The sequence below is a fragment of the Netta rufina genome (assembly GCF_964035555.1).
Source record: "Netta rufina genome assembly, chromosome: 4".
NCBI lineage: Eukaryota > Metazoa > Chordata > Aves > Anseriformes > Anatidae > Netta > Netta rufina.
Window position 1 is genome coordinate 24,576,776 of NC_140127.1, and position 21,677 is coordinate 24,598,452.

A 21,677-nucleotide genomic window follows, 5' to 3' on the forward strand; every position below is an offset into this window, starting at 1 on the left:
ATATATACTTTTATATATACTTTAGGGGTATGCGGTTTTCCCTTCCTCCATCTCTGTAAATTCTACCATAACACAGGTTTCTCAACTTAAGTTTACCCCAAAATGCTTTGTTCTCATGCAAGTTTATGGTTTCAAACAAAAAGACATTTTTTTGGAAAAGATTAACTGATAGAGTCTTAGCTAACTCAAATTCTGTGCAGAGTTAGGGCTCCTGTCCAGAGCTAATGCCTTGACAATACGTACTCTCAAGCTCCGGAGACAGCTCAACTAATTGTTTCTCTATTTCTCAAAGTCTTATTTAACCATTTGTTTAATAAGAAATAACAAATATACTAGAACTTGAAACATTAAAGGCATGGAGATTTTATCTCTTCAAAAATTTGGATTGTATCCTAAACCCTCCAGTATACAAACGATAAATGATGTCTTATGGATTAAGCAAGCAGTTAATAACTAGTCTTTCTTACCACAGATGATGTTTATTCACCACAATTTCTAACACGAAATGCAGGCCCTAGGATCATAAGTCAAAATAACTTGTGTTTCCTTTCTCTTTTATTTTTTTCAAAGTCAGCTACTATAGCTCATGATTATGTAGTTTTGCATGTGTTTGTCATCCATATGGACTAGGTCAAACAGCCACTGGTTCTCAGGAATTAGATTGCATTGATTTCTAAAACTACATATAAAGATATTTTTATTTGACCACAAAATCAAAAGGCATAAAAAGGAGTTAGGTTGAGCGATTGCATTTAAAAATTCTCTTTCTTTTCAAAGTGAAAACTGCCATTCTATTTCATACTTATGTACAGATAGATTAGAGAAATACAGCAATTAGGGTAACTTAGTAGACTTTTTCATCCTTTACTCTTTCCATCTTGAGACATTTTACTAGGATTATTATTATTTTTTAACTGTTCTGTCAGATTAAAAAAAAAAAAAAATCAACCCTTATTAGAATGAATTCCCACTTATAAATACAGGTTTTTTTCCTGGCACTGGAATTTTATCTGTAAAAATATGGTAAAATTCCTAGGGATTTGATTGTACTTCAGAAGTCCAAATATAGATGATTTAAAAAATTTTGGATATATTTCATTTCAGATAAGTGTTGACAGAATAGAACATGTATGAATAATTTCTGTTTATGATAGGGCAACTGAAGAATTTCCAAAGCCTATTCTCTTTGTAATTAAAAAGATGTGCTTGTTGCAAGAAATATTTATTTTTGCCAGGTAACCTTAAAAACAGTCAGATGACTGAATGTCAGTGCTGGAATGCCCCTGGGAGGTCAATTAATCCATTTTCCTGACCTAAATCAGTATCAGTTATACTTAATTAATCCCAGTCATAAAAATCCCACAACCTCCCCTGCATTCTACTCCAATGGTTTAGAAAGTTTTTTGTTGTTGTTGTTTGGGGTTTTTTTTGTTTGTTTTACTCATGTCTTTTTTGGCCTCTCATGGCTTATCTAGAAAGGACACAGAGAACAGACTATCTCATTCCTTCATTTATAATTTTCCATTCAATCTTCCTTTCTTTAAATATTCCCAGCTTGTACAACCTTTTCCTTCGGGGCATATTTCCACACTTTCATCCATTGTCATTCTCCTTCCCTGGAAATTTTCCTAAGAATTCCACATAGTTCTCTAAAACATATTTTCTACATAAAAAGTAGCCAGTAGCAGCTGAGCGCAGCCAAAGGATCATCTTATGCAAGTTATGTATGCACTTGTTTATCCAAACCAGTTTGCTGTTTGCCCTTTCAACAACAACATTCATCCATAACGAGATTGTGATCTTCCATAACTTCCAGTTCTTTCTCCAGAACTACTGCAGAGCCATTTGCTTTCAATCTTATGTTTGTGAAGTTGATTACTCTGTGCTAAATGCAGTACCTTTTGTTTGTACCTACCGAGTGTATCTCTGTATTTTTTGGACTCTTTGTCCAGATTGTTGGATTAAAATCTAGTTATAAACATATCCTCAAACAGATTGTCTTTTTTTTTTTTTTTTTTTTCATACTTTGCTTTTTTTTCATAAATCTAGTCAAAATAATGAGTTATGCTTTCTCAATGCTGATTAAAAATATAGGAGATACATATACTCTTAAAAAGTGTACTTGGAGAAAAAAAATACAGTAAATGACTGTGGCAAAAAAAGTAAGAACAGTTGAGATTTAAGGAAAATTATACAGTTATACATAATGCAATTATGTACTAAATCGAGATATTTTGCCATCCAAAGGTAATTTTTTCTTGCCATTTCCCTTACGCTTTTTTTACCTAAAGTCACTGCCTCTTTCTTGCACTACCTCAGTGCAGTATTTGCAGACTCTCTTCCTAGATAAGAGTAACAGCAACATCAAAGATGATTCTTAGGCGTAACTGCACCCTCTGGCTACTGCTTTTATGGTTGTAATTATGGAACTCACTCAATGATTCCAAATAACTGCAAAGCAAACTTCTTTTTAGAAGCTCAGTGCAATTCCCACAGAAGTAATAAAAATTTTTAACCGATTTGAGGAAGTCTGGGACTGTGTTACAAACACACTCATAAATAAAAACAGCTATTACAGTATAATACGCAACCCTATATGCATTGCTATTTTCCAACAGGCGTAACAATAGGTATAGAAGATTTTTCCAAAAGTGTCTAATTTCTTTATGATTACAGAAATAGCAAAGTACATCCTGAGAACATGAACATTTTCAATCACAATTAAAGACTTCATTTAGTAGTAAGCATATGATCTACAGTGCTGTGACTGTCAGGAAAAGAAATCTGGCCAATGAACACAGTAGTTTAACAAAGATTATTTTCATTAACATTTTCATCCCATCATTACTGATGGGATGGAAATATTCTTTCTGAATGAATAAGTATAAATTGTTAATTTAAATTTACTCTCCTTTAGGTCTTGAGAAACAAGAGAAAAAAAAAAGTCAGAATTAGAAGTATCATACAGGAATAACAAAACATACATATAATCAGTGCTTTTTCTTAGTTGCATTTACACTGTATGGGGAAAAACAAAAACAACCCCCCCAAAAAAAGTGTACCTATACTGAAAAAAAACACAAATTTTAGATTAGCTTTTAATTAAGATATTTAGTTTTCACAAATAGCAAATCTTTTAATTCTATTTTTAAAAATCTAAAGAGCACGGTATCTTTTGTGAGGAAAAAATAGGCATGCAAACTAGATTGTCTTTAATGGTAATCGCACCTCTTTTCTTTTGTTTTCTTTTTGGTCAACCCATCCATTTTGATGAAAGTATTTTGAGGGAATTCTTGATGGAAATGAAATCAATGAATCATTACAGCATAGCAATGGCTTGAGATGTGCAGGACCTATAGACGGGACTTTGCCTCAAATCTACAGTACAAATTTAAGGGTAAACTATGAAGAAGATGTCCCATTTGTCCAAATGTGATATCCAATCAACATATCCACAACAGAGGCCCTGTTCTTTTGTCTGAAATAATGTCTTCCCATGTGGATTCCATGCACCTTCATTGCTACCTGTATGTGATGATGTGAAATGTTAAGAAAGGTACCTGTCTTGTTAATTTTGTAATACATTTTAATCTGTTTAAATCTGGATTTAAATCTGAATAATCTTTATTGATTACGCACTAACCAAATACATAAAAGACCAAAATAATAAAAATTAAAATTATTTTTTTTCCTACTATATTTTAAAATAAAAATTTCAACCAAAAAACAATGGACTTTTTCAGGAAGATTCACTATCCAGATGCTCAACAAGGAAGTATGGGGTTCTTTAATGTTCATCCATTATATGATTTTAACAGTTGTGTCTTCAGACACATGGATTATCAGAAATATTTCTAGTCAAAAAGTGGGATTGTCGTCAAGTCAATTTATAAATACAAATGGGGTATCACTGTAATTTTATATAAATACCTTCAAAAAAGCACTCAAAACTTGTTATCAACAATAATAGTAACATCATATTTCCTGCTTTTCAAGGGCACCCTTAGATATGAACCTGAGGCCAAATTAATGCTTTTTCTGCTTTATGAACCGGCTGAACAACTTGCAGAACTACATCCTAGATACACCAGCTGGTACCCCAGAAAAAAAAATAAAATATGGTGGTACCTGGCATGTTACAGTGCCCTGGAAGGTGCCCTTTGCTGTATATCCATTATTGCTCTGCACTTTGGTCTGACTTAGCAGACTCTAACCATCCAATCTGCCCTCATCAAAAATATCACCCAACAGTCACTGGGCAGAAACAGTAGACTCCTAGAAGGACCATCACATCACCTCCTCAACAGCAGACAGTGTTTCCAAGCAGTCTGCTTGCAGACTAAATTTAAGTTGTCTGCAAGCAAATAAATAAGAAGAGACCTGGCTTTTAAAACCATTCTAGGGGAATCACTCAATTCACATAAGCATAGAGCAGAAATGGTAAAGTCAAAGCAGAGTGTCTAAAAAAACTCATCCAACAGAGAGCTGATACTCAGCAGAATTATTTTATAATTATTTTGAGCTGATGCAATCATAAGCATTATTTTCTGGAGAAACATAAAGAGATTAAAACCCAGATTATCACAGATTTTTTTTTTTTATGTTTAAAGGTGCTTAAATGGACAGTTTAGAAAAAATTCTCACTCTATGTATTTGTACTAAATTCTGTTAACTGGAATGACCATTGCAACTCTTCTGGAATACAGATACTATTAAAATGTTATTTCCCGTTCCTTTCTGAGAAGAAAGGAAGTCTGCTGTAGTATTTAGCTATTTGTTTTATTACGTCATCAAAAAATCATCCCATAATTTTGTATTTCTGTTATTCATCTCCATATGGAATTCAGTGATTTTTCCTCGTCCTTTGCTTTCATGTTAATTTTTCTTTAGTTTTGTTGTTAGATTTTTTATGTGAGAATTGTGAGAATTACAATACAGATTCAATATACAGTAGTTTCAGTGAACTATAGTAGTCTATAAGTTTATGCAATGTACATATATGAAAAAGTATAGCATTTTGGTGATAACTACAGCCATGCTGGATGTTTGTGCTGTGTGCCAACCAGCTCACTTCAAAAAGTAATTTATCTTCATTCTCTTGTAGATAATTGATTCAGCTAATATTGATAATAAACTTCACTGATTTAAAACAAAAAACAAACAAACAAACAAACAAAAACAACTAATAAATTAGCTATGTTTCTTCTAGCAAGCTCTGCTTAATTAAAACATTAAATATGTTTATAATTAATTCTCCATTCAAAAACATTTTTTGAATTTTCAAAATGCCACAGGCATTTTCAAAATGAAAAGCTTGGAAGTTTGGATTTAAAGTGTTTGCTGAGAAATTACATTTATAGGTGTAAGAGGTTTAAATAAAACAAAAATATTTCAGAATTACTAAAACAAAACACTAATTATTTGACTTGCTTCAGAAAACATTTTCTACTTTTTTATTTTATTTTAAGCTGGGAAGAGATTTGAAATATCAAAAATTCTCTTTCAACAGAAAAATTGACTCTTTTATATTGTTTATGAGAATGATTTTCCAAAATACTTATTTAAGTAGTAACATATCTCTGTCATTCTTTACAAAAGTCTAGAATCTTAAAGCAACTAGGTTGAATTAGACATGAAAACACAAAACCCTGAATTTAAAATTTGTCATTAAAAAAAAAAAAAGTAAATGTCATCAAAATCATATAACTATTCTTGAGTAGCATACATAGTAGAATATGTTGTAATATATTTCAATCCAAAATTTGGCTCTGTCTTTACAGTCTATGTATCACCCTGCATTTGTACCTCCTTTATTAAAAATATTTGCAACCAGGTAAAGAGAAGTATAAAATGTGTCTCCAAACAAAAAACACATTCTAGAAATGCATGCTATGATCTTCAGACTTTGTTTTTGTGATTTAAAATCACTTTCTGTTATAGCTCACCGAATTCAGAATGTCTTTGCCAGATTGCATTTTACTTGTCAAGAGAATGGTTCAGAAGAAAATCTGGCCTTTAGCTTTCATGCATTTTATTTTAAAGCTTATTTAAAATAATTTTAATATATTAATTTTATTTTAAATAGTTTAGTATTATTTCTATTCTATTCTAAAGTAAGACACTTTATATACTATTCTGCTTATCTGAAATACAGGGCACAGTAGAATGAAGGCATATGAGTAAGATTAACTAACATACAAAATCAAACAGGCAGAATTCTCACTAATATTAACTTGAATATTGTTACTACTTGTATCGCTAAAGGCCATCCCATATTGTCAAGCAACATACAGAGCTAATGGCTGTTGCATGAAAGACCAATGTGAAACTTGCCCAGCTGAAGATCGCAGATGTTTACTGTAAATGGGGAAAATGAAAACCAATCAGAATAAATCAGAAGTTGGGTGTTGATTACCATTAGTTTCCTAAGCTAGTAAACCAGTTTACTAAGCTTTGTCTTTTCTCTAAATAGATTATGGAGTCTATAAACAAGTAGAAAAATTCTGGGCTTTTTAAATCTGATGATGTATTTTCACAGACACTTTGATAAGGCTGACATTTCAACCAGTTAAAATAAAAAGGAGGCTCAAAAAGTCACCGTGCTAAAGGTGCAATACCTCGTATTTCATGGTTGGTACAATTTCTGTAAAAAAATAATCTGTAAAAAAAACTTGCCTTTTTTTTTTTTTTTTTTTTTTTTTTACAACAGGATGATGACGTACGGGAAAGCCAATTCAGTTTTACAGCAGCATATGGAGTGGGGCCATGTCTGCAAGCAAAAGATGGAGTGACACAGAAGGGGCCTAATAATCCTGCTCAAACTGCACCAAAGAGCCCCGATGAGATGAGAAAGGTATTCATCGACCGAGCCAAGAAGATAGACACAATTTCCAGAGCTTGTTTCCCATTAGCCTTTCTGATTTTCAATATTTTTTACTGGGTAATTTACAAAATCATTAGGCATGAAGACATTCACCAATAACAAGATTAATGTTTGCAGTCCATACAGATCCTGCCATGACCAACAGGAGGCCTTCTGTTAGAAACGTGTAAGTGAGGAGCAATTGGGAGACCTAAAAACACTGGGTGGGGGGAAAGATCCTGCATGGATTGCAATACCCAGACAGAGTGGAATGGAAGACTGACAGCAGAGAAGATACATCTGCTGCTGCAAACATTCTGTGTCAAATTAAATATTAACAACTCATTGTAAATCACTCTCTACTGAAGCGTGTTTATACTTACTGTTACATAGTGGTATAATTGTACTCTTTGATGTTCCTTACTTTTTTTTTTTTTTTTTTTTTTTTTTAATTCTGGTGCATAAAAAAAAAAAAAAAAAAAAAGAAAGAAATATCCAGCATACTCTAGGTAAAATCCCACCTTTATTTCAATTTTAAAACATAATGAAACATTACTTATTTTAATTTAGATTTTTAAGGACTTGTCTTAAGGACAGGACCTGAGGTATTACAATGAGCACAGTTGGCACATTTAACTTGTATAATTTATTCAATAAATTTCATATTATCAATCCCCTGGAAAGTGTGTGTTGAAATAATCTCAGCCAGCACAAGGTATTTACAGTTTAATAGTCTGCTTATCACATGGAAAATATACCAACATTTGCAAAGTGTTGATTCCTCTAAAGGACTTTTTCTTTCTTGTAATTACCTAAACTTTAATAATTGAATCTTTTTTAAATCCTTTTTATATATTGTTTTTTTCTTAATTGATAAAACTCATACAGCATTAGAGATAGACAAACTACATCAAAATTTTGCAATGCTTTATATTGATGCAGTACAAAGAGATCTTGAACCAAAACTAAAAGCTGTTTCAACTGAAATATTAGGAGAATGGGTACGCCACTGTTTATTGATATAGTGTTACATATGTCATAGGAGGTTGAATTTAAGAGTGCATCAAGTTTTCTGTAGCATTCTTTGAAGTATATTTATATGATTTAGATATTGGTTAAGAAGTACTTAGAAAAATGTGACTCTTCTGAAATATGAAAAAGGATCTGAATGGTCTTTCACATTTATTGCACTTCATATAATAAATAGGATAAAAACTGTTAGAACTCAGAGGCATTTTCCCTCTTTATTATTAAATAAGTCACTTTTTTTTTTTTTTGGATTATAACACGATAGATCTCATTTATGACATAGCTTGCAGGCAAGTGTTTACTCTTGCCAATCTTCTCCATTGAAAAACAAAAACATGCTAAGATATAAATCTCATATTTAGAATTACTCATTACTTTAAGTCCAGTAGCTGAGGCTGTTTCTCATTGCAAAATATTTTTGTTTTGAATGTGTTTTAAATTTTTGCTTTTGTTATTGCTTAGAATGTGTATACAAAAGCAAAATACAGCTGGAGGCAAACATCTGGTGCACTGCCAAAGGCACGCTGAATATGAAGTAATAGAAGCAATATAACTCCACACTGAGGATTATAACATAGCAACCTTGGGTTTGGATGTGTTTGTTATTGTTTTCCTCCAAGGATTAGTTAGGGAGATTCTAAAATAGTAGCTCTCAGATTTTGTTCAGCTGTTTCAGAAAGATGTATACTCCTCCAATATTTTTAAAAGAGTATTATTTTTTATAGTTGTGCTTCATTTATGATCTGAAATTAATTCAATTCACTTTAAACAATTATTATTTGGTGAGGTGTTTTGTTTTCTTTTTTATTTCTTTATGTGCATGTTCCAAAAAAATCCTGTTCATTTACAAATATGGGTGTTGATCCATGAACTAATGGCTGACATTTCAGTTGGCTTATATTTCTTTCTTTTAAATTGTCATAAACTATCAGATATGAAAAGGGATGTTAATTTATTTCTGCTACCAGTGAAGTCAGTATTTTTTAAGGGCTGTTTGAAGTACTGGACTCATAATCAAAAGGCAATTAAAAAAAAAAAAAGAATTATTTAGCAGGCTTATCTTTTTTTTTTTTCCCCCTCTAGAACAGCTGACTTCTGTTCCATAAAGAATTCTTAATTGGAGAGATAAGTGCATAAGTAATGCTGGCCAGAATAACTCCTAGTTATTCTAGTTTCTAATGCCTGGTTCACATTGTCTCTTTTCCAATCACTCCATAGTCTGCTGCTCTTGCACATGTAGCACTACCTTATTTTGAAAATGTTAACTAATTTGAGTAATGCAGAACTAAACAAATTTAGTCCTGATTTCTTTCTCCCCTTTTTAGGGCTGAAAAAATCTGTGCTTTCATACAGGAAATTTTGAGAGCGATAAAAGAGAGATTGGATTACAACACTGACAAAACATGAGTCAAAAGGAATGTAGAACTGTTTAGCAAGAAGGACAATTTCCTTGCAGTGAGGAGGAATAACCCTTGTGTCATATTTCTCTTTGACTGGAGCACGCTAATCTAAGAAAAAAATAGAGCATATATATACACAACAAAAAAACATAAGACTCCATTATAATTTTCTAACCTCCCCAATGGATTGTTACCTATATATTCTATTTTAAAGAAATGAGACCTGTAGATGGCTGACGGTAGATGGCTGACTAGATAGTGCCTAGTGTTGTGTCATCTTTTCAGTCATGAAGTATGAGGAGAGGAAAGAAGAAAATGGCCTTATTTCTTCCCTCTAAAAAGAAAGAATTCTGGACAGTGCAAAGAATAAAAAGAGATGCCTTCCTTTATGTAGCCCTTTCATAGGCCATTACATAGGGAAGCTGAGCATTCCCTACCTCTATAAAGAAGATTTTCATATAATGTTCAGTCTTCTAACAAGGTATATTGAAAATAAAGAGATTTAAATATTTAAACCATATAAACTCTACAGTATTGGTGAAACTTCTTTTTTTTTTTTTTTTTAATTATTATTATTATTTAGTAATCAGTTAATACCCAAAGTATTTCAAACAGAGGGGGAAAGTAAAAATGGTTCCATAATGATGTTTTCAAATGTACAGAACATTTGGCATATCATCCTGCTGTTCTAAGGTAAGTAAATGTTTTCCACTTTGATGTAATTGAACCAAGGTCTTTCCTGTGCTGATGGTTTTGAATTATTTTTTTTCTGGAATCATAACATTTGCCAAGGTAACAGAAGCCTCTGCAGTCCACTAAATAATGCGTTTATCAAAAGAAATTTAAACTTCATTATGATTATTCCTAAATTATTTAGTATAAAGTCACATGGCAAAGAAAGAGAGAAATGTCAGTCGAGATTCTAAGAAAACTCAAGGTGAGAATGTCTACTTATTCACCACTGACTATGGGAAAAGCCTAAAAATGCCAATAGGCATGCCAGCCCTCTATACAAAGCTGGAACCAACAGTTACCGTCATCAGTTAAAATTAGTGTGGGAGCTGACTCTTTTGTAACTGTACAGTAAAATAGCAGGGAATTAGATTACAAAGGGGCAAGAATGGAAAGCGGTATTTATCTGGCTGTAGTCTAATACAATCCTGCAAAAGAAATAGTGGAGAGGCAGAAACAGAATCAAGGAAATGATACTTAAAGGAGATGGTATCTAGTAGGTCTTCTCCTACATCTAAAATAGACCACATTCATCAGGCTGAAGTAGATAGCTACCTCATCTCACTATAACTAAACCTAGTCTCTCCAGAGTAAAGGCCCTTAGCAAAGCCATAAAAGAAGGCTTCCTGTACGCACAACCCCTACAGGCAACAGCCAACACAGCTTTGCCCCTGGCAATTATTCACAATAAGTACAGACTCTGCACTGTTCAGGTCATATTTCTGTGGACTCTATAGACTAACTCTATTTTTCAAAAATAAAATAGTGGCTCTAGAATATCCATGCAATGCAATGAAATCAGAGGGAAAAAAAAATGAGGATTTGGAGGAGTGCCACAGCTAAAGAGCTGGCACCGGTCACCAAAAAGGGGAAAGAAGGAAATATGAAGCCTCCATTACCCATAGGTATACTACTACAGGTGGAAGCAGTAGCTGTATAGGGCAAGGACTTATGCAATGTATTTCTTCTCATGGGATAGTAGTTTCTACCTGTGCAGATGGAGAAGTGATTACCACACCATATGCTTTCTTAATGGAAAGATGAGCAGAGCAGGAAGGTACATGAGAAAAACCTGGGCTGTACATAGCATAACAGACAGAGAGAAAGCCAGAGTATTTGGAATTTCACGTGACTGTCTTTTCTTCCTGTACTGGAAGAAATGTGGCCAAAACCATCTTCCCCTTAGTAAGGCCAGAAACTTCATGTCCTTGTGAGGGGATAAGAAAGGTCCCACAGAGGTGGAATAGATATACTCAGCCACCACAGGCCTCGACTAGTGACCTACGTTACCAAACTCCTGCTTAAATTCCACATAGAAAAATGTATTTTTTTTTCTAAAACTATATCCAAATATCAGCAAAATAGATTTACATAGAGCGTTGGCTTTTTTGTCTATAACGGTAATAAAGTAGGGGAGGCTTGAGGGAGAAAGGAAAAAAGGGATAATAGTGTTTTATTATTACAATTTAGCTATTTGAACATCAAAATAAAGCACATTTTTTTCTTTCAATGAGTTTTGACAGCAAGCACTATTATTTAAGCAGGTTAGTGGAATTCAGGAAGAACATGGGATTTAATTATCACTTCAGTTCAATAACATAATGGTTTTCTTTTGATTCTTTTTATTAGAGTTGATTCCATAACTTTTTTATAAACTATTTTATAAAGAATCCTTTGTGATGTGTGAGAGGTGATTCTCCTTAATCACTAGAAAGTCATATATTTAGATGTGCACTTTACATTTAAGGAATGAGGTATTGTTTCCACTTTGTATTATAACCTGTTAGAGAATTGTAGGTTGATACTGTAGATAGAAACAGAATAAGATAAACTGTATAAAACCTTATATTTTTAACAGTAGGGAAAGTCTTCCTTAAACTTAAATAAATAAATAAATAAATGTATTATTTTTAGCAATAATTTTATATTAGAAATGAAATTATTTATACAGTTCCCAGCCCAAGCTGAGATACTTTGTTGCAAAAAGTAAATATATTTTATGTGCAACTTCTGCTCTCCTTTGAGCTATAATAGGAATTAATCCAATCCAACAGAGCAGAATTTGGCCTTATACTGTGAAATTGCTGAATGAGCTATTAATTCTTGCAGTACCCCTGTAAGGTAGTAAAATAACTTTATCCACATCTCACTGTACAATCAAATGGCTATTTAGATAAGAACAATATCAGACCATCATGGCTTTTGTCCTTTTTGAGACAACTAAGAAGTAAAACTATTAATTGCAAACTAAGCCACTTGTTAATAATAAAATAGGTATTCTATTTTTCAGTGGTTATGGAAAAGGTGCCTTCAGGCAACACACGTCACCTATAGAAGTTACTGAAATGTTATCAGTTTGGAAGGCTTGTGGAAGCAGGTTAGATTGCTAGAAGCAGTGGGTTAAATGCCAGGAAAATGTTGGCTCATCCTGTATTCTTGACTTTCTTAAATATTACTGCACTTCTTCACTTTCATCTTTGTGAAATATGCAAGAAACTTTTCTTATGTTTGTATTTTTAGTGTTTGGCAAAGTGATGTTAATGGATGAAATGGACTAATAGCAACCGATGTTCCATGAATGTGTAATTGTGAGCTGTATAAAAAAAGAAATTGTGCCATAAGCTTTTGACCTAAAGTTTTAACATAATATACAGTATTTTGTGTGTTCGTGATCCCAGCTTTTTAAAGGCTAAAAAAAAAATTAAAAAAAAGTAATGTATTAATAACTTGTCTGTGAGTTTTAAACATATTTTCCTGTGAATTCTGTCTAGATAACATTCACTGGCAATTTCATCTCAAAGTACTTCCTTTTTAGGAAAAATCTGTAAACGTGTTGTGCATGGATTTGATTAAAGTCCTTTTTATTGTATTTCAGTATCATATTGCACTTAAACTGATATTCTCTGCAGATGGGAATCTTAAAACATGAAATTTATGGTGTCACCCATGTTATTATATATATTTTCCTCAAAAATAATAAACAACTTCTTTTCATAAACCATACAATGTGTTTAAGGTCACAAGAAGGACTATCAATACCACTGGGGAAAAAAATGCAATTCTCACCAGTAGTAAAGGTGAATTATCGTTTAAATGTTTTGGTATTAAAAACTTTAGAGAGAAGGTACAGATTAAATTAGATGCCTTAAATTCAGATTAAGCTCCAAGATACTGAATTAATTAAATACACAAAAAGGTGTTTTCAGGGAGCATGGCAGGCATTGAATTAGGAGTTTGATTTTTCAAGTCTTCCTTTACAGTGAATGGAGAGAAAGTGGTCTCTCCAGAATACAGCCAGAGAATGGGTTCCTGTTCTAAAAAAAAAAAAAAAAAAAAAAAAAAAAAAGTCAAAGGGAAAGTTGTCTTGATAAATACCTACTGAAATAGTTACAGCCATTCCAAAATGGCCGTGCTTACCTTATTATCAGAAAGGCTAAGTATTTTGCTTGTAGCAAAATACCCTGAAGGTCCTGATGGGCCCACTGTTAGATCTGTAGCAGATCTTTTTTGATAGAAAAATATTTCAAGAAAACTCAAGTGAGGATGCATCAGAAGTCTTTTAAGAACATCTTCATTTCTGCTAATCTAATTATAGCAGTATTTACAAAGAACGTTAAAAATGTTTGTCTCAGTAACAGCCATACATCAGTGTGATGCTACATAGGCTAGAAGTCTTCAGCAGCCTCAGGACAGATGTTTTGCCCTGCCCACCCAATATGACAAAGTGCAACATCAGTTCAACATTTTGTTATTAGGATATGTTCACAAGCAACAATATTATAAAACTAATACAGTAGTAACTGTTTTCATGCTGAGGTGTACAGCATATCAGGTGTGCAACAAGCAATTAAACAAGAAAGTAACAGCCAGGTAATACAATGGAGAGTCAAATACAGAAGTAACAGATCTTAAAGAGACCAATATGTGATTGTGTTGTGTAAATTGTTCTGCCCTTTCAACACAGAAATCTGGAAAAATGAGTCTTGAACATCTTCTTTTTCATGTCTGCATATTTATAGCTACCTAATTATGTTAGAAATAAAACAAGAATTTAGTTTCATATGGTCCATGTAGTCAATTTTATGTATAGTATTGTATTCTCTGTACAAAGGTGGGATCTGAGAACTATGTTTGCTTAGATACCATTTTCTTCTGAATTCACACAAGCGTGAAGCGTTTAACAACCTGGAAAACAACTCACCGAAGTCATGAAACTAGAATTAGAGGAAAGAATAATTTTGAAAAATAAATCAAACTTTTTCAAAAATTGAATAACATATTTCCAAACCTTTAATAAACATATATGTATATACGTACTGTGTGTACAAATATATATGTATATATTTATTGACAGCAAATAAATATTTCAACATTAACCTCACAGAAGCAGAAAATCACAGAATGGTTGAAGTTGGAAAGGACCTCTGGAGGTCATCTTGTCTAAACCCCTTGTTCAAGCAGGACCACCTAGAGCAGGTTGCCCAGGACTATGTCCAGGCAGCTTTTGAAGATTTCCAAGTATGGAAACTTCACAGCCTTTCTAGACAACCTGTGCCAGTGCTTGGTGACCTGCACAGTAAAGAAGTGTTTCCTGATGTTCAGAGGGAACTTTCTGTGTTTGCGTTTGTGCACATTGCCTTTTGTCCTGCCACTGGGTTCCACCTGAAAAGAGCTTATACCCTCGCTTCAGATATTTGTACATTTTGTTGAGATAGAATAGAATCATAGAATATCATAGAATAGAATCATAGAATATCCTGAGTTGGAAGGGACCCTTAAGGATCATCAAGTCCAACTCTTGACACCACACAGGTCTATCCAAAAGTTCAGACCATGTGACTAAGTGCACAGTCCAATCTCTTCTTAAATTCAGACAGGCTCGGTGCAGTGACCACTTCCCTGGGGAGCCTGTTCCAGTGTGCAACCACCCTCTCTGTGAAGAACCCCCTCCTGATGTCAAGCCTAAATTTCCCCTGCCTCAGCTTAACCTCGTTCCCGCGGGTCCTGTCACTGGTGTTAATGGAGAAAAGGTCTCCTGCCTCTCGACACCCCCTTACGAGGAAGTTGTAGACTGTGATGAGGTCTCCCCTCAGCCTCCTCTTCTCCAGGCTGAACAGGCCCAGTGACCTCAGCCGTTCTTCGTACGTCTTCCCCTCCAGGCCTTTCACCATCTTCGTAGCCCTCCTCTGGACACTTTCCAACAGTTTCATGTCCTTTTTATACTGTGGTGCCCAGAATTGCACACAGTACTCGAGGTGAGGCCGCACCAGCGCAGATCCCCACTTCTCTGTTGAGATCACCACTTCTCTTCTCCAGGGTGAAAAGGCAGAGCTGGACCAGCCTTTCCTCATAGGAGAGGAGCATCTGTCCCTTATTCAAAGTAGTGGCCTGTTGCTTAGTCCATGTAGTGGCCTGTAGACTTAGTCCAATGTCTCCACTGGGGTGCTCAAAAAAAACCTGTTGGCATCACTCCTCCTAATGCAGCCCAGGATTTCATTAGTCGTCTTTGCCACAAAGTGGCAAAGTCTTTGCTCATGTTCATTTTGGTGCCCAACAGCACTCCCAGACCCTTTTCTGCAAAGCTGCTTTCCAGCTGGGTGGCTCTCAGCAGATACTAATGTATGGGGTTGGTCTTCCCAGGTGGAGGATTTTGCACTTCCATTTATAATACTGAAAAACATTTTTCCTGTAAACCTAGCCTCTATTTAACCAATATCCATTTAAAATCTCTACTGAAGTAATGAGCTCAGCTTGAAACACATTTATTTCATGTTTTAATTCCTCTATTAATGAGCTAAATAGCACAGATGACCTATTTTGAAAAAGTGTGTTACTTTATGTATATTTAGCCCTCTATAGAGCTGTTCTCATTAGGCATGTTCAGTAGACAGAGAAGACATTCAAAAATATATATATATTTTTAAAAGCACATAAAGAGTATGAAAGCATGAAGAGTAAGATGTCATGGAGCTATATTAGAACAGAGTGAGTCCATATAGTACTAGAATGAGCCTGAACTTACTTATAGTAAGAGAATATTGGAAAATCTTACTTATTTCAATTTCATTTCTTAGGAAACTATAAATTGAACCACAAGATGGCTCCCTTCCATACGAATTGAGAGATGACACAGGTGTTTGCGTTTGTTGTTTTTTTTTTTTTTTTTTTGTTGTTGTTGTTTTTTTTTTTTTTCAACAGAATACATTTAGCAGAATGAATGCTTCTGTAGAAACTCCAAACAATGACATTCATTATTAAGAAGGAAAATTATACAGGGTAAGCACTATTCACACTTCATTTAAAAAGCGATGTAAACTTTTTGAGGTGATGCTGTCTCAGAAATAAAAATAACTGTTTTGGTAATTTCTTAGGGCCAGAGCCCAAGGGTTTATGTCTAAATTTACATATGAATATGTAATTATATGTGTAGCTGGACATTTAATTAAATAGAAATGGTATTTTAGAACAGAAACTAGAGATATACTTTTTTAAAGTATCTGTTGATTTTCAACTACTTATTGCTAAAAATGATTTTGTTACATGAGAAATGAATGGCTACCCAGTTTTTAAAGATGTCTTAAAAATATATATATATATATCAATAATTAACATTCTTCTATCAAATTCATTAAACTTAGAAAGTCTTTGGAGTAGATTCCCCAAGTTACAGTGCACAGAGGACAGTTGCGGCTACAGGTACAAATATATATTGTTGTTCGCTAAACGTATCAGATATTCTACTTCAGGTGCATCACCACCTATCTTACTTTAGCTTCATCCTTTCACATACCTACTGAACAGTAGCAAAAGCACCCTGAACTTTGATCTCAAATGATACTTAAGACACTAGATTAGATAGATACCACAGAATAGCTGTAGGCTTGAAAAGGCACTGTTGTGTACCAGTAACACCCATTTCTTGTTTGTCCTTAATTTCTCAAAAGAGTCCAACATGTACCTTCTTTCATGTTTTAGATCACGATTAGGACCATGATGAAGGTTATTAACTTGGGATCTAATGCTAGTTAATGAATTGTCTACCAAAAGTAGTATTTAAAAAGAAAGATGCATTTAAAGTTCATAGAAGGATTCATAACTTTCAAATCAATGAATACTGAATTTACTATAGACCTTTTTTTTTTTTTCCCTGGCTTTGCAGGCTCTCCTGAAAAATGACTCAACTGAATTATTTTGATGTAACAGCCAACTACTCCGTATTTAACTGTATTGTCATTAAAAGAAGCTCAGTAAAAATGAAACAAGAACAGCATATCTCAGTTCAATGGGAAAACCTGTCAGTTTTATACAAACATGGTCAGACTAATAGAGAAATGTTATATCACCATATAGTTTTGACAAAATCACTTTGAAAACACTTTCAAAAGTGTTCTAGCCCCTTTTCAGTAGTCTCAGACTTAAGGCTTCTAAATAGCAGAACTTGAATTTTGTTGTTTCAAATATTAAACCAAGTAACTTATTTTGGGAAAAGTTTTGGAGTAATACTAAAACAGGATGTGTACAAGCCTGTAATTAAATTCTATCAGAATTTACAAAATTTACTTATTCCTTTCCTGGTTTCTCCTGAGAAACCAGGCACAGTTGCTTTGAGATGCCCAAAAGGAATGATGGAAAAATTTTGTAAACACTCAGAAAATCCTATATGCTATCTTTTCCTGTCCCCCTTCATAATCTCTCCTGAACTTGTACTAGCTGTCATACAGCTCTACCACATTTTTTAATGCTTAAGAGACAGCTAGCTGTAGGGTAAATGCAAGGCAGAGCCAGTATTTTCTCATCTGTGAATTTTTATAAAGTTACTTAACCTTCTTTAATGCCCTTTTGCCACTAGGGTTTACTTGCCATTAGGGTTTATCTTTATATATGGCTGGGTTGTAATAATGCTTGTTGTAATGCTTCCCGTTGGAGCCGTTCCCCTCTCCCTGCTGCAGAAGGCAGAGGGGGCTCTGTCCTTTCCCCGGGGTGAAGGAGGATGAAAAGAGCAAAAGAGAAAATTTCCACTAATTATGTTACAGGAAACTGACCCTTTGGTGCAGAACTGCAAGGGCAGATTTTTTTTTTTTTTTTTTTTTAATTAAAAAAAAATCTAGTGGCCAACAGGTCAAAGGAGGTGATCCTCCCCCTCTACTCTGCCCTGGTCAGGCCTCACCTAGAGTACTGTGTCCAGTTCTGGGCTCACCAGTACAAGAAAGACAGGGATCTCCTGGAAAGAGTCCAGTGGAGGGCCTCAAAGATGATATGGGGCCTGGAGCATCTTCTCTATGAAGAAAGGCTGAGAGACCTGGTTCAGCCTAGAGAAGAGAAAACTTAGAAGGGATCTCCTCAGTGTATATAAATATTTGAGGGGTGGGGGACAGAAGGATGTAGCCAACCTCTTCTCAGTGCTTTGTGGGGATAGGACAAGGGGCAATGGCTGCAAGTTAGAGCACAGGAAGTTCCGCACTGACATGCGAAAGAACTTCTTCATGGTGAGGGTGACAGAGCATTGAAACAGGATGCCTAGGGAGGTTGTGGAGTCTCCTTCTCTGGAGATATTCAAAGCCTGTCTGGACAAAATTCAAAGCCTACCTGGGCAACCTCCTCTGAGGAACCTGCTTTGGCGGGGAGGTTGGACCTGATGATCTTTCGAGGTCCCTTCCAACCCCTACAGTTCTATGATTCTGTGATTCTGAGATTCTTTAAAATTAAAGTAGAATATTTTACTTGCAGCAATGCAATACATACATATCCTGTATGTTTCTTTTGGCATGTTCAAAGCCATTCAAAACAAAAATATTTTTTCCATTATGATAGAAATTGTTAGCGTTTTCCATTACTTGTTCCATGTATAACAGTTTTCTAATTCAGGGTCTAATTTAAGCCCTAGATAGCATCCAACTTGCTGTGTGTTTGTTTGCCCCATGAGTTCTACATACATTGGTAACAAGTTACATATGCATCATAGTTTAGCAGCTGCAGATAGAGCAGATCTATTTGTGTTGACAAAAATGAGTGGTGTTTAACTTCACAAGCTCTGTTTACATACTCTTCATGAACAAAAGAGGGTAAAATGTTATTCTGTCATTGATTTTAGGACACGACTATCTTACCACAGCACAATCTAATTATCATGAAAGCAAGTGGCAAAACTCAGCCAAAGGAAAATGATCCTTCAAAGTTTTATTTGCAGCTTTCTTACTTCTGTTGGTGCCTTGCACTTGCCCACCCGCATGTTCCAGATCAAACAGAGCTTGTAGCAGGAATGAGGACAAACTTCAAGAAATGTATTGTAAGACACCGGCATTACTGAAGTGTTGTAAATGGTCTGTTAATTTTTATATTCCCGACAGAACATTCATTTGGTACTTTGGGTACCAAAGTACCCAAACAGGTGCACTAGGATGCAGAAAGATTTCCACAGGATTCCCACAGGATTGCTCACCCACCAGGATATTTTTACAAAATTATATGAAAAATATGTTACAAATTCATGGTTTTGCCATTTTACTTTTCAAATAGCATCTCAGATGATCTCAAATGTTTTTAAAACAAGCACTACCAGAGGAGCATGCTGATAGGCTTGCTTTTAGCCCCTATATAAAAGTACAGAAAAGTAGCATAGCAAAATAGATCAATTTTTTACCTGTTATTTAACCTAACAGAGGGAAAAAAGGCTAACAAGTAATTACCATGTGAAGTTTGTCACAAATATTTGAGAAGAAAACTTTTAACAAGGTAACAGGCAATTAAATTTGGCTTATTCTTAGAATAAGAGTATCAGTAATGTTTCTGAGCCCTGCTAGTTTCATGACTATTTGAGAACTCTGAACTGGCTTCCTAATACCACCTGAGTGAGAAAATCATGGAGGATATTAAAACTTTACGAATGTTACTAACTATGCATCCAATGGTAACCTATATAAGCCTCCTGTGAAAAAAAAAAAAAAGATGCAAACAGTTCTCCAAAATGTCTAGTCAATAGTTTAAGGTCAGTGAGTGACAGAGTTCATTCTGATGTTGCAATGCTCCAAACTTATTATCCTTGATACCATTTTAGTGGCTGGAGTTTCTGTGAATCTGGTCTGAACAAGAATTTGCTGTCAAGCCTGCTTGGGTAGTTCCCAATAGCCCTGTTCTATGGGTCTGCAGTCAATGGAAAAATATCTAAGGAAATTGGATCAGGCTGACCTACCTGCTTATAAAAGGCAGCGGTTATATATCTAATTTCAGCTGGAAGTTAATTATTACTTTTCCAAAGGAAATTGAATCACCACCTTTGACATTATCATTCTGAAAATTTTCAGTTTGCATCAGACCTTAAACAAATGTTCTCAACTAAGGGAATTAAGCAAACTATGAGTCTTTTCCACTGTTTAATTGTTGTGTGCCCACAAGTTAGTCAGATATTTTAAAATACTCTCTTCATAAAAATAATGTGCAACAGATTTTAAACCAACATTGAACATCTGAACCCAGCTTGAACATCTGTAAAATATGCTTGCCATCATAACTCTAAATTATGCTGCAATCCAGCCTTCCTCTGTCTGAAGTGGAAATATGTCTGACTTCAGCAGTGGCTGGGAGAGGCTTCATAAGCCTCATTATTCTCGTAATTCTAAGTTCTTATTCGACTCATATGTGTGCAATTTCAATAATTTCAATCATAATACATTTTAAATAGTAAAATAAACTTGTAAAATAGCAATTATGCAACATCCAGAAACATTAAATAATCCTCTTTTTATTGTACAACTCTTCATGCCTTCTTCTATCACCCATTGTTGTTTTTTTTCTGTTTTGTTTTGTTTTGTTTTGGTAAACATGGAAATGCTCTGTGTGATTTTGTTTGTACTGTTTATATCCAGGCAAAAAATAAACAGCATAGGAGTTGAAACAAGGAAAGCAACACTTAAATCTCTTAGCCTTAGATGTCATGTTACAACCTGAGCATTATAGAAAAAGATTTCTAAATTTATTTTTGTTCATCCTATTTTAGAGATCTTCTACAACTATTTCCAATGGTTTATTACTTTTCTTCCATTTCTGCTTGAAAGTCTAGATTGAAATTTTCTCTATCAGCATTTTCAATCTATCAGCAGGTCATGCCTTTGAGATCCCTGGAGAGTAATTTTTATTAAAAACAGACCTTGTTAAATCCCTTGTGGAAGGAAGAGGACTCTTTCAGAATCTGGATATCTCCTCCAAACAGACATACCAAGCAGTCTCTATCACTGCACTAAGTCCAAACACATAAACTGTATCCCTGGAGCTTCTGTGTTGATAGGAACATATCTTTGATCAGATTTTACAGGAGCTCATGGAAGAGAGGGAAAAAACTTGTAAAAGAAATTAAACAGATTTTTCTTGTATTTTCCCTGCTGAAGAACCACTTTTGGGTGTTGTTGCACTTTCCCAAGAAAAAAAGGCAAAACCTGGGAGACCTCCTTCTCTATTAGCTCTTCTATAGTCTGCTTCTACTTGACATGTATGAGATTTCTAGCCATTTAATGGCATTATTATAATAACTCTAACATTATCTAGACTGGCAAAAAGATTAATTTGGCAGATTTACCATTCCATAAATGGAAGCAGTCTCCTGATGCATTTCTCTTGTGAGATAGTTGATTCAAAATAGAAAATGGGTAAAAGAAAAATGA

The 21,677-nt window shown here is 34.4% G+C and overlaps 1 protein-coding gene across 1 annotated transcript in view; it reads left to right on the forward strand.

Moving 5' to 3' along the window:
- The window catches only part of GLRA3 (glycine receptor alpha 3), a gene marked incomplete at both ends in the record, with an annotated part of 84,418 nt that extends 77,436 nt beyond the window's left edge, over nt 1-6,982 (forward strand). Inside the window, one exon of the mRNA XM_084286362.1 lies at nt 6,710-6,982. Coding sequence (XP_084142488.1) covers nt 6,710-6,982 — 273 coding nt within the window. The remainder of the gene's footprint in view (nt 1-6,709) is intronic.
- Between the last annotated feature and the right edge of the window lie 14,695 nt (nt 6,983-21,677).